General features: G+C 45.9%; 1 protein-coding gene and 1 long non-coding RNA gene across 5 annotated transcripts in view; both read right to left on the reverse strand.

The window, feature by feature from the left end:
• LOC307176202 overlaps positions 1–1060 on the reverse strand; it is a 108182-nt gene extending 107122 nt beyond the window's left edge. The window contains exons 1-2 of the long non-coding RNA XR_013824643.1: positions 1012–1060; positions 246–388 (exon numbers count right to left, since the gene is read on the reverse strand). This is a non-coding gene — a long non-coding RNA (uncharacterized lncRNA). The remainder of the gene's footprint in view (positions 1–245; positions 389–1011) is intronic.
• A 57-nt stretch (positions 1061–1117) lies between these two features.
• The window catches only part of CHD7 (chromodomain helicase DNA binding protein 7), a 178469-nt gene continuing 166976 nt past the window's right edge, over positions 1118–12610 (reverse strand). For all 4 annotated transcript variants that reach the window (XM_079901672.1, XM_079901671.1, XM_079901669.1 and 1 more), the window contains 6 exons: positions 10516–10743; positions 9844–10287; positions 6601–6822; positions 5192–5332; positions 4869–4973; positions 1118–3580 (listed from right to left, as the gene is read on the reverse strand). In XM_079901672.1, coding sequence (XP_079757798.1) covers positions 2633–3580; positions 4869–4973; positions 5192–5332; positions 6601–6822; positions 9844–10287; positions 10516–10743 — 2088 coding nt within the window. In that variant the 3' untranslated portion in view covers positions 1118–2632. The remainder of the gene's footprint in view (positions 3581–4868; positions 4974–5191; positions 5333–6600; positions 6823–9843; positions 10288–10515; positions 10744–12610) is intronic.

Genomic DNA, 12610 nt, shown 5'->3' on the forward strand with positions numbered 1-12610 from the left:
TGGAAAGCACTGAGCACCTCAGTGCTTAATTTATACAAGCACGTGACGAACACCGGTTATGAAGAATCAGACTGAATTTAAAATATTTCTTACTTAGGCAAATTCGAGATCTCACGTCGAGAATTAATTCCATTAGGAAAAAAAAAAACCAAACAAACGCATTCTTTGCGTTTGGAAACTTGCATGACTTCAAGGCCACCTTCACAGGTAAATCCCAGATGACTCAGGGCCAGCTGCTGACCTACCTATCATGTCAGGGTTCCTTCTGGCCACAAGCAATTGATGTCTCTGCTTTGAAGATCGTCATTGTTCTCAGCATCTTCCTTTAACAGGGACAGAGTCACATCGTGTGCTCTATTTACAGAGTGTCATAGGAAAACTTCCAACGCTATAAAGAATTTCAGAAGAAGCCCCTTTAAGACTCACTTTATGAAACATATTCTCCCTACCTAAGGTCCTATTTTAAGGCTTAAAAAGTCTTTCAGTTATTTAAATATTTAAGTTCTTTATACTTTGTGGAAGTCTAGTCTTATTTTCCACGTTTGAAGAATTCTGCTCCCGAAGCTATTCTTTTAAAAAAATTCTTTTTAAATTTAATTTTATTATTGTTTTTATTGAAGTATAGTTGATTTACAAAAGGCACTTTCCTGCCCGCGCACTACCCAGGCGCTCTTCAAGAAAGAGTCACGGTGACGTGACAGGTGAAGCCACCACGGGGCGTCTAAGGTGGAGGCTTCACGGAGCTCTTTTTCCAGAATCATCATGGGTATATTTTCATCTTGCGATGCTAATTCACGGAACCTCGTTAACTAAAAGGGACTCGGACAGCCTGTCTCGTGCCACGTCGGGCGGGGGACGGGCTGGGCGCGTCCCGGGGGCGGTACGGAGGGAGCCACCACAGACCACCCTCACCCTCTCTTCCCCTCCTTTTTAACTGCAGGGACACGGCACTTTATGTTTGGTCAGGTGACATTACAAGGTGAAAACAGAGCATCTCAAATTCTAGCTTACCTTGAACATCAGAGGTCATGAAGGAGTGCCCGAACCAGCGGCTCCCAGCCCGTGCGTGCGCGTAGCTGCACGTGCGCGTAGCTGCATTGCGTGCGTGCGTGCGCGTACCTGCAATGCGTGCGTGCGCGTACCTGCATTGCGTGCGTGCGTGCGCGTCGTTCTACGTGGGGCTCCGTGACGCTGGCACCGAGCCCGGGCCCTCAGGACACCAGAGTGCCTTCGCGTCCCTTGCTGACACCACGGCATTGTGTTTTTCTACCCATTAACCGAGGATAAATGACCCAGATATTGTGCCTATTAAAGCCTCATTTTTCTTTTGACCCTTTGTTCCTCGGTGTACCACATTATCAGACGCTGCACACGTTTTTTAAGTCGTCTCGGCCTCGGGTGACCTTTCGAGGGAGTAATGGGAGGTTTCTGCGTGTGGTTCTGTTGAGATATCTGGAGTGGAATTATGTCAAGGTAATGTGAGGTTTTTCTTCCAGTCTAGGCGGAAGACAATCAGTTGAGCGTATTACCAACAGCTAATCTGGTATAGGAGGATGTATCAAGAAACTGTACAAAGGCCAGAATGCTGTATTTGCATCTATTGCGAATACAAAAAATAGAGTGAAACCAGTTCCCCTACGCTACTACATTCTATGCTTACATCTCTGCATATCATGGGTCACTTTTATTAAAAGCATCATTACTACAGTTGGCAGCAATTTACATTTTATCTTACATGATAGCAGTTTTCAAAGGAAAAAAAATAAAAGGACATCACAACAAAGAAAAACAATACATTTACAAAGTCATGTCTGTAAACTTCAAGGCTAGTTTAGAGCTGAGGTAATGCTGTTTTAGCTTGTGGCTAAAGTAACGAAGTCCTTTAATTTAAAAAAGGTACCTGATTCTCTCTTCTCTCACTCTTTATTTATTCATCTATTTATTTTGTTTATACCAGTGCATTACAAGACCACGAGACAATGGAACTGCAGTTCTGTCTGGCAAGAACCCTCCCAGTAGGTTAATTTCCAAAGGGACCCTTCACATTCAACAGCTGCCTTATTATTGCTGCGCCTCGGGACAGAGACGTTCACACTAAGGTGGAGATTGTCAGAGTGTGTGGATGTGTGTGATGCGCAAGTGCGGGAACCCCCGTGTAGTCAAAAAGGGAAACAAATGAGCAAGGATGATATGTATGGTAAATTTCATCTTGACCTTCACAGCAAAAAAATTAAAATTAAAAAATTAAATATATAACTTCATACTTCCTTTGAGCAGCACTTCCTTTCATTCGTGCCACTTGGTTACAAATTGCTCTTTATTATAATACCAATGGTACCAAAGGAAAAGAAAAAAAAAAAAGCAGAGCATTATGTAAGTTTCCTTAAAAAGACACGATCATCTCTCAAATTTCATCTCTCCTAGGGATAATAAATAATGCACTGCACAATACTTAATGACCAAGATACCTTTTGACACACCTGTATAACATGACTTGGACTTTTTTTTTCTTTTGCTACACTATGTTACAGAACAGCTTATAAAACTAGGTATGAACATTAACTGTGAGTGTAAACAGTAGGACTACCACTTGTCAAAAGTTTTAAACACTTTAACTGAAAACTGGTACTGGTTATCCATCATTTTCATTGTTTTCTATTTCGTCCCCCCCGTCGAGTGAGTCTAGCTCTTCGCCCTGTGCTATCTCGTCTTCTAAGACTGAGGACTCCGCCGTCTTGTCCAGGCTCTCCTCGGCGTCGCTGCCCTCGAGGGTCTCCTCTTCCTGAAAGGTGCCCCCCTCAGCCTTGTCGGGAGCCTTGTCGTCGCCGGAGCCCACGGCGTTCTGCAGTCCCGCCAAGGCGGGGAAGCCCGGCAGCGTCAATCCCCCCAGTCCCGGAGGTAGAAACATGGACGGGTAGAAGAGGCCCGGGGCCATGGTGGACAGGAGGAAGGGGTTGAAGGCGAGCGGGTTGGAGGGCAGGCCGGCCGGGGCAGTAGCAGCACCAACAGATCCATTCGCAGAGTCCGGGCCCGGAACGGCGTCTGTGCTTTTCTCCGAGTCCTTGTTCTCGTCCTCGTTCTCGTTGCCCTTCTCCTCCGCTTTGCACGCGCCGTCTTCCGGCTCCGCGGGGCCGGCCGCGGCCGCGGTGTTGCCGGCGGCGGCAGCTGCGGCTGCGGCGGCGGCGGCGGACAGCGGGGTGTTGAGCAGCCCGCCCAGCCCGAACATGCTGGGCAGGCCGGCCACGCCCGGCAGCACCAGGGGCAGCACGGCGGCCGGGTTCTTGGTGTCTCCTCCGGCGGCGGCGGCAGCGGCTGTGGCCGTGGCCAGGCCCGGAGGGAAGCCCATGAGGCCGGCCAGCTGCAGAGACTGGAGGTTCTGGAGGCTCTGCAGGCTCGTCAGGTCCATCCCAGCGAACAGGCTGTTCACCAGCAGGGGGTTGATGCCCGACGTGGAAGCCACGGCGGCGGCGGCGGCGCGGGCGATTTCACTTTTGGGCCTCCGTCCCCGCCGGCTCGCCCCTTCTCCCCGCACCACGGGTCCGGTGAGAAGACGGTCAAACATCGACTCAGGAACGAAACCCTGAAAGGAAGGGAGAGGCAAACAGGGGCTATCAAACGCTTCGGAAGAAAACCTCATTTCCACGCGGGCCTCTGTGATGGACTGAACACTGACATTCGTAATGGAAATACACATGCAATTATTTCCATTCTAGAAGCTCAAGGATCAGACCTCGGAAAGCAGAACTTCTCTTTTTTAGCATTACACAGCTCACCGAATTATGCTGAATTGCAGAAAAAAATGTTAAAGGCTACTCTATCGGTGAGGTAAGTGTCAAGATATCTGCATCCATAGCTAACTCGAGAAATAGCACATCAGAAGGAAGTGGAAAACGATGGAAAATTTAATTAAAGTTATATTTTAGTATCTACCCTGGAGAAACAAAAACTCATGTTCACACAAAAACCTGTACATGAATGTTTATAGCAGTTCTACTCATAATTGTCAAAGTCTGAAAATAGCCCAGACGTCCTTCCATGGGTGATGGGTAACCACACCCAGGGGTACATCCACACACAGGAGCCTGATCAGCAGCAAAACCTGTGACACATGTAACCACTTGGATGAATCTCAGTATGATGAGTGAAGGAAGCCGTCTCAAAAAGGGTACGTGATTTATGCTTCTGTTTAGGTGACATCCTCAAAAAGACAAAACCTCTAGGGATGGAGAACAGATCAGCGAGCGGTTGCCCTGGGCTAGGGGTGGGGACAGAGAATAATACAAAGGAATTTGGGCGAGTCACAGAACTGTCTGTATTCTGATTATGGTGGCCGGTCAAGAAACCATCCATGTGTGAAGACTGATAGAACTGTATACCAAAAGAAAAATAGACAAAAAAAAAAAAAATCAAGACGTTTAAACACGTTAATTTAAAAAAGAAACAGTGAAATTAATGCTTAGGCAGAACTGCTGTATTTTTTCATTTGTTTATTTTAAAATCAGAAATCACAGTTAATCTTAAGGATCTCAACCACCATAAATTCCATTCCACAGATGCTGTTAGCCACGTTTACCTGGGGCATTCCTCCCTGGAGCAAGTCTGCCTCTAAGACTGTGAATGTATATTTCTACACAATCCCTTTAAATCAGAGCTGTCAAATTAATCCACCTTGGTGGATTAATGACATATTGATACAAGGAATGATGATGTATTAATGATGTATGAAAATGATGCATTATGTCAACTCTTTTAAGCCAAGAATAAGTTATCATTGAATAATTAATGGCCCACAGAAAATAAAGAAAAATTCAGGAAAACAGTTTTTGTACAGATACCTTTCTGGACAGAAAGGCGGAGTCTGTACTTACAGACTGCTTGACTATATCGGTCCAGTCTGGGGCAACTGCAAACTCGGGGTTTTCTTCCAGCCACCGGGGTAGATCCTTCATGGGAGGCGCCATAGCTCCACCCATCTAGGGAGAGGCGTTTGGAAAATGATTTAGAAACAGACAAAGTCTTCCCTCTCCCCCTCCCATCTGTATATATACACATATACATACACAGATCATATAAATACACATGTATTCTGGAAGAAACATAATTCTTTTCCCCTATAAAAGATGTCAGAATAAAACACTTCTTTCTGGGAGAAGAAATCACATAGAGATCAATTCCCTTTCCCAATGTTTACCTTCTTCCCATTTCGTTTATTGACAACAGGCACCCTTTCTTCTCCTGTCAAAGTGTTTATATCCAATTTATTAGGGTTTCGACATCTGTGTCGTTTCTGTTTCGGTTTCTGAAATGAGGAAAACAGCACATCTGCATTCTTCTGCAAAAAAACAAAAACAAAAAACATATTTAGTAAAATTCTACTTAGTACTTATTCTTTCCTATATAAATGACAAACAGAACAGTCAAGCCATTTTCAATTACTATGGAAGTTTCAAGAATCATTTTAATTATTAGAAACCATAGTTTCCTTTGAAAGGAAAGACTATTCTCTTTTTCCTTTACTTAAGGAACAAACTTAGAAGCGGAGAACATGCTTTTCCTTTTATCTCTCAATAACCTGCTTAAAATCTTTTCTTCAAATGTTTAACCAAGTCATGGTATTTGAAAAGGAAACTTTCTCTGGTACCTTTGCTGATCTCTACTCAGAGACTTGAGTGGATACAGAGGTGATCTCACATCTACGACATGCGACTGTACATGAGGAGAAACAACCCAAGGGATAAAAGAGCCTTTGCAGGAGGGTGCATTCTGAGTGGCAGGAACTCAACAAGATAAAATGTAAACTCCTACGCTTAAGTTTTCAAAAATTCAGGGCTTCCCTGGTGGCGCAGTGGCTGAGAGTCCGCCTGCCGATGCAGGGGACACGGGTTCGTGCCCCGGTCCGGGAAGATCCCACATGCCGCGGAGCGGCTGGGCCCATGAGCCATGGCCGCTGAGCCTGCGCGTCCGGAGCCTGTGCTCCGCAACGGGAGAGACCACAGCAGTGAGAGGCCCGCGTACCGCAAAAAAAAAAAAAAATTCAATCACATAAGTTATAGGACGTAAGACATCTGCACAACTAGCTCGCAAGCAGTTTAAGTGACAAATCATCCGGAGATCCTGTCTCATGTTTAATAAACGGCATGAGTGTTAGTTGTTTAAGAAAGAAGCTAAAAAGTCTTGGGCTGTGTTAGCGGCTCAGATCTCTGCAGTAACAGCTTCCTAATATTCTGTGCTGGGCAGACCCAGTCCAGAGACCAATTAGAGCACGTTGGGGAGTGTCTTCCCAATAACGAGTCCCCCCTGGAAACCACGCCATGTGAAGAGTAGCAGAAAAAAACCCACATCTATTTGGTGGGAGAAGGAAAAGGCAAGGAAATGCACACTAGGCATCTTCAAATCAGTACAAGGCTGCCCTTCACGTACAACAGACCTGAAGCTAGTTTCTCTAATGTAGAATATACAATGACAAAAGCTGGGAAACGTCCGAGATGACGAGACAGTCAAGTGAAAGGCAGAGGGACCAGGGACTTCTCCGTCGCACGGGAGAAGGAAATGGACTGACTGAGCAAGAATCCTCCCAACCCTACACTCTGTGATACTCACTGGTACGTAACTTGGCATATCAACAGTGTAAGCGGGATGCAGCTTCAGCCACTCGACTAAGTCCTTATTTTTAGGAGCTTCTTCCCCCACCAGCCTAGTCCCATCTTCGAGATTTATAACAGGGATCCGCGTGTCTGGGTCCAGCTGTCCAGGAGAAGGAATGTTTCTTGTAGGTGGGGTCTCTATATCTTCTTCAAAAGCTTTGGTCACCTCAGCATCCTCCTGCAGAAAGTTGACAGTGGTCGGAATTCTCACATGAAGAGAGAGATCCTGACAACATCCTAGCCCGAGGAGACGCCAGCCTAGCATAATGGGTCTCTGATCATAAAGGGAAAAAAGTTACTTGAAACAACGGCAGTTTGGGAACAGCTATTAAATGAGGAGATGTGTATCATTCTTCACACTGTAGCATTAGTAATGGGGTAGAAAATTCACAGTCCATCACCGCTCCATGTCTGAGATCTTAGGCAAGCCGCTAGGAGCATGACACAGGCAGTGGAGCCTGAGCCCGATACGTATGAAAGGCAGCCTCTCAATCTCTTTTGGGGATCCCTGGATAGCATCATTAAAGAAATTATAATTAAAGGAATGTTCCCAAAGCCAGTTTATACCTAGCTCTGTGGCACTCTGTGATCAGCACACTTTTGTCAGTAGTACAATAGTTCATATTAGGCGTGTGTGGCAACACTGGAAAGATCAATGCTAACTGGAGTTGAGTTAGAGTTGAGACTCTACCATCGCCCAGCCACTGGTCCTCAAACTCCGTTATTTCAACCTGCAGACATCTTCAGTGAGGCCCATCTGTCCATCCCTACTGTTCCCGCTTCGGTTCAGGTCTCCGTCACTGACCACCTGTATCACTGCATTACTCCTAAACGGTCCACCTGATTCTAGTTCCACCCTTCTTTAATCCAACCTCCACTCTGCTCAAAAATCATGTTACATCACTCCCCTGTTTAAGCTATTTTGATAAATGAACCCGCATCACCTTCAGGATAAAATCCAAGTTCTTTAGCATAGCAATCACAGCCCTCCGTGATTTGCAGCCTACCTTGTCGCCAAGGTCATCTCTGCCAAAGCTGCCTCCTCACCAAATTCCCTGGCCGGTAACTTTCAGTTCACCAGACACAACAGGCTCTCTCTGGCCTCAGTCCCTTTGCACATGCTCTCCCCACCCCCTCTTTTCAAATGACTTACCCCCATACAACCTTCAAACTTTCACCAAGGTATGACCAACTCCAGGGAAACTTCCCCATCTGTTTCTCTCCACATCCACCTCCTCCAGTCCCATTCTTCCTTTGGGTTTTCAAAGTACCCCAGGGACTTCTCACAACAGTGATATGTTGTTATTTATCTGTCACCCATCTTATACACTGAGTTCTCTGGTGCAAGCACCCGTCGGGCCTTTATTCTTCGCATCCCCACGCCTGGCACAGGGAGGGGTTGGCTCTCACAACTTACTTACTTTTCACGGCTGCACAGTGGCCTCCAGTCTGAATGCTAACACAACACAAGATTTTGGGATCTGTCTTGTTCCACACAAGTAACCTTGCCGACCTCTATACCTCTTCACTACTCAGTTTATTTACAGACCAATCAGCATTCTCCTTGTATCTTATGTGCACGCACATAACCCTCTAAAATACCAAATGAGGAATCCCCAAATTCCAACAGTTAGGAGTTAAAAAAAAAAAATTAAAATACATTCTCTTAACATCTGTTAGGAGTTTTGAGCCACACTGCTAAGGGAAAAAAACAAATGCCTAGGGACAGCTTAAAATATGTGAACGAATAAAGTCAGCTGTAAGTTTAATATAGGGTGTATAACTACAATGGGAAGGAGCACTTGGTCGCGCTGACTGTTAATCCCTGACGCTGGGTCCACAGACAAACGTGAGATTCAAATTGAAAGACAGTAAATGAAGCCGCTCGTGTGCGAGCTGCAGAAACTCCCCGATTTCTTGATGTTTGTTCAGTGAACAAAACCTATCAAAGTATCAGGGCGGTTCCCAGCAGGAAGCTAATGGCTGGCGATGCCACTTTGGGGACCACACACCTAGAAATGGCGTTTTAACTTAGGGAAAAAACAATCACAGCTGATCCACTGTGAGGTGTATTTTTCAAGATTCTAGAAGTAGTCAGATGATCAACAAAAATGACCATTACTACCCCTGGTACATTTGTAGTGAGTTTTGAAAATTATCTTTTAACCACCCGGATGCTTCTGGTTTAATCAGACCCCACTAGGGGGCAAGTTTCAGTGAAGGCTATTTTGTCACTTCGAGACTCTAACTTGACCACGCCTTCCCTACTCTTTTACTAAGTTTCCTCTAAATTCAAGAAATAAAAAATGGGGAAATAATAATAAGAATGAAATAAGGAAAAACATATTGAAACAAACGTCTCCCCTCGGTGTTTCCCAAACTGTGTCCCGCCGCCCAGGGGATGGGCCGGCCGCCGGCATCCCATCTCCTTGGGCAGGAGCTCCAGCACCTCTGTGCTGATTCGGGTTTCAAATCCAAAGGCTTAGAGTACCTTGCACCAATTTCAGCGCTTTAAAAAGACTTCGTGTAATCGGGTTCTCGGGGGTAAAACCTCATCGTTAGTTGGGCGGCACTTTTTTAGGTGAGTGGTTGAAGCGGATTAAGGAAGAGAGTTATTTTGATTACACTGCACTCATTTCCTTTGAATTGAAGAAGAAAATGACAAAATCCACTGACACACATATTTCTTGCAAACCTAAACTAGCACAGGTCTCAATTCAGCTGAGATTTTTTAAATATCTGCTTCTGGAGGCAAGAGAATTTGCAATCACTAGCTTTGCATGCGAACAAAAATCTTAAGTCTGAAACTGAACGAATCTAATAAATGCCAGGCCCCAAACAGATGGATACTTTTAACAGCAGAAGCTTTTTCCACCTCGAGGGTTCGGAGCTAACGATTACAGGCTCAGAAGAACGTGTTTTTGTTTTGGGCTAGTCTTCCGAGAGTGATCAATATATTAGGATCTTGGGCAGAATAAATCCTCAAGCTACCCGTGGTTCAGGCCGAGTGATCTGCGTCAACGCTCAACACAGCTTTCCGGCTCAGAACCACGACTCTGTCCATCGCGACTGCTTCTTTAGCGGAAGGGGCCGGCTTTCGCGCCGCGTCACCGAGGGGCGCGTGCCCCGGAGCGGGCAGCAGAGCCGGGACCCGGGCCGCCGGCGCGGGCACGCGGGGGGAGCCAGCCCCTGGACTTACTGCACTCAATGACGTCCGTTTGTGGCTCATGAACAGCAGGTCGAGGCCCTCCACGTTTTTCCTCCTTCCCCGCCTCCTCTTCATGGGAGGCTCTCCGTCCACGAGGGAGCCGTTGAGCAGATGCCTGGCGGGCGTGCGGGACAGGCCTGCCTGGAGCAGCTCCATTTGAGTCTTAAAGGCATCAGACATGGGCGCCGAGACATTAGGCAAGATAAACTTTGAAGTAAGAGATGAAAAATTTGAGGTAGAGCTTGCCGCCTCTCTCGAGGCCTTTGATAAATCGACAACTTTCTCCTGTCCGTTTTCCGAGACCACCTGATTCCCCCGCAGCTGGGCAACCATCTCCATGAGGTTTCGCCGCTTAGCAGCTCTTTCGGCCTCGATTTCGATCTTCCTCCTCCTTCTCCTCCTCTGGCGAGGGACGGAGAGGTTGAGGGCGTCTTCCTGTTGAGAAATCCCGACACAAGAGTGAGCCAAAACTGCACCTGCTGCACGGGCCGGCTCGCGGAAAGCGGGAACGGGAAGCTTAAGGAATTAAACATCCGAGGCTGCTGCACGGAGCTGAGGAAACAGCCGCCTCCTTAGTTCTCAGCAGGACCAGTGAACACGAGCTTCCAAACGGAGTCAAGGGAGCTTATCTTTAAGCGGCACCAGCAAAGCGCTCTAACTGACCTTGGACAACTGAGGGGAAGCGGTGAGGTCCTCGCTGCCGCTGATGCTCGCCTGGCCCACCATGGAGAGCTCGGCCAGGCTCCTCTTCTGCAGGGGACTGTCGGCAGTGGGGGGCGTGTAGCCAGGGATGAGGCCCTGGAAATCAAACACCTGGCGCCTATTTACCGGCCATTTGCCTTTCAACACTGCTTCACAGATGTTGTCTAATCGGTTTATCATTACTCGATCCTGGAGGGGGAAGAGAAGTCACACGAAACTGTAACAAAGACCTGGTGAAAATTATGGGATAAATACATCCACTGAGACGCTGAAGAGCAGAAAAGGCTTAAAAGCAGACGGGCGAGCGAAAAGCAAAAGTAAACAAAAAGCAAACAAGCGTGGAAATAAACCAAACCCACCAGAACCACTTTACTCTGGTGTGAGGCCTGAAGGTGACCGCAACACATAAGACTCAGCATTTTTCAATTACGCACAATGAATCACACAAACGAGAGAATGTTACATAACCACCACCTCTAAAATGTCCCCATGTTTTACGAGTAACTGTTGTGTAGGCTAAAGATTGTTGGTGCACGTCAGCAGGTGACAATGGAAGCCTGCAGTCAGCTTCTCGACGCTCTGGTGCTTCAGTCCCCAGGCTGGACTGCAGCCTGTCCCAGGAAGTGGGACATCATTAGCGTCACTATTAATAAAGTTCAGCATTACGAATGGGCACCAACCTAGGAACACCTAATGAGCGTCAATTTGCATCTCCCACCTATTATCACTTCAAGTTTCATTGAAGCGTGTCCTTTAAAAATGTCTAATTACAGCTCTCAGACCCAGTTTCCATAGATTAAAAGCCTGCCACTGTAGACCTTTCGGCTTACCTGGGAAGCTGCCTTCTCAACTCAATAAGGCAGACTAGCAAAACAGGGGAAATAAGGGAGCTTACAGAGGAAAAAAGAAATGTCTCCGATAGTACACTCTTCAGTTAAAAATTTCACATTGTTTCTTCCACAATTAATACTATGGGAGACCAGCCTGGGGAGGAGTCGAAGGCAGCCTTTTCTGTGTTGTTTGTTTAAACCAGACACAGCCCTGTTATGGTGATTAGGATGATTATCTCTCCACCCTGAGAAACAGGCCCAAATTACATAGGGATTTATTATGAAATTATGCCAGTTAGCCAAAAAAGTCATTTCTACTTTGCTTTTGGGTTATAGATAACTACATTTGGAATTATCTCATAACGTATTCGAGCAAATGGGTCAACGCCCACCCTCTCCCCAGTTCAGAAGATTACAGGGTTCCAAATGTATGAAGTTGTCTTAAATCTGAAAGTTCTGCTTCAGGATTTAAAAAAACCCCAAAACACACAGTTTTAAAGTACACACAGGTTCCATCAGGATTACAGAATGGTACAATGGCTATGGAAAACAGTACAGAGGTTCCCCCCAAAATTAAAAATAGAACCATCACATGATCCAGCAATACCACTTATGGGTATGTTTCCAAAAGAAATGAAAGCAGGGTCTCAAAGAGACATCAGTCCATTCACATTTACAGTAGCACCATAATAAGCCAAGAGGAGGAAGGTACCCAAAGGTCCCAATGATGGATGAATGGATAAAGAAAATGTGGTATATACACACGACAGAATATTATTCAGCCGTAAAACAGAAGGAAATCCTGTTACATGCTTTGACACAGATGGACCTTGAGGACATTACACTAAGTGAAATAAACCAGTCATAAAAGAGCTAGTACTGTATGATTCCACTTATATGAGGTATCTAAGCTAAAGGAGTCAAGTTCACAGAAACAGAAAGTAGAATAGTAGTTGTCTAGGGGCAGTGGGGCAGGGGAGTTGATCTCCGGGGAAGGAGTTTCAGTCCTGCAAGATAAAAAAAGTCCTGGGGGTCTCTTTTACAACAACCTGAAAATATTTAACTCTACCCAACTGCACACTTAAAAACAGTCAAGATTGTAAATTTCATGGTTATGTGTTTTTTACCACAATAAAAAATTCTTTTTAAAAAAGGTTCACACATTTTATTTTGTCAGATGGGTGAGTCTTTTGAAACAATAATCCATAGACGGCACTAGACAAATA

Source organism: Stenella coeruleoalba (assembly GCF_951394435.1).
Source record: "Stenella coeruleoalba genome assembly, chromosome: 17".
NCBI classification, from domain to species: domain Eukaryota; kingdom Metazoa; phylum Chordata; class Mammalia; order Artiodactyla; family Delphinidae; genus Stenella; species Stenella coeruleoalba.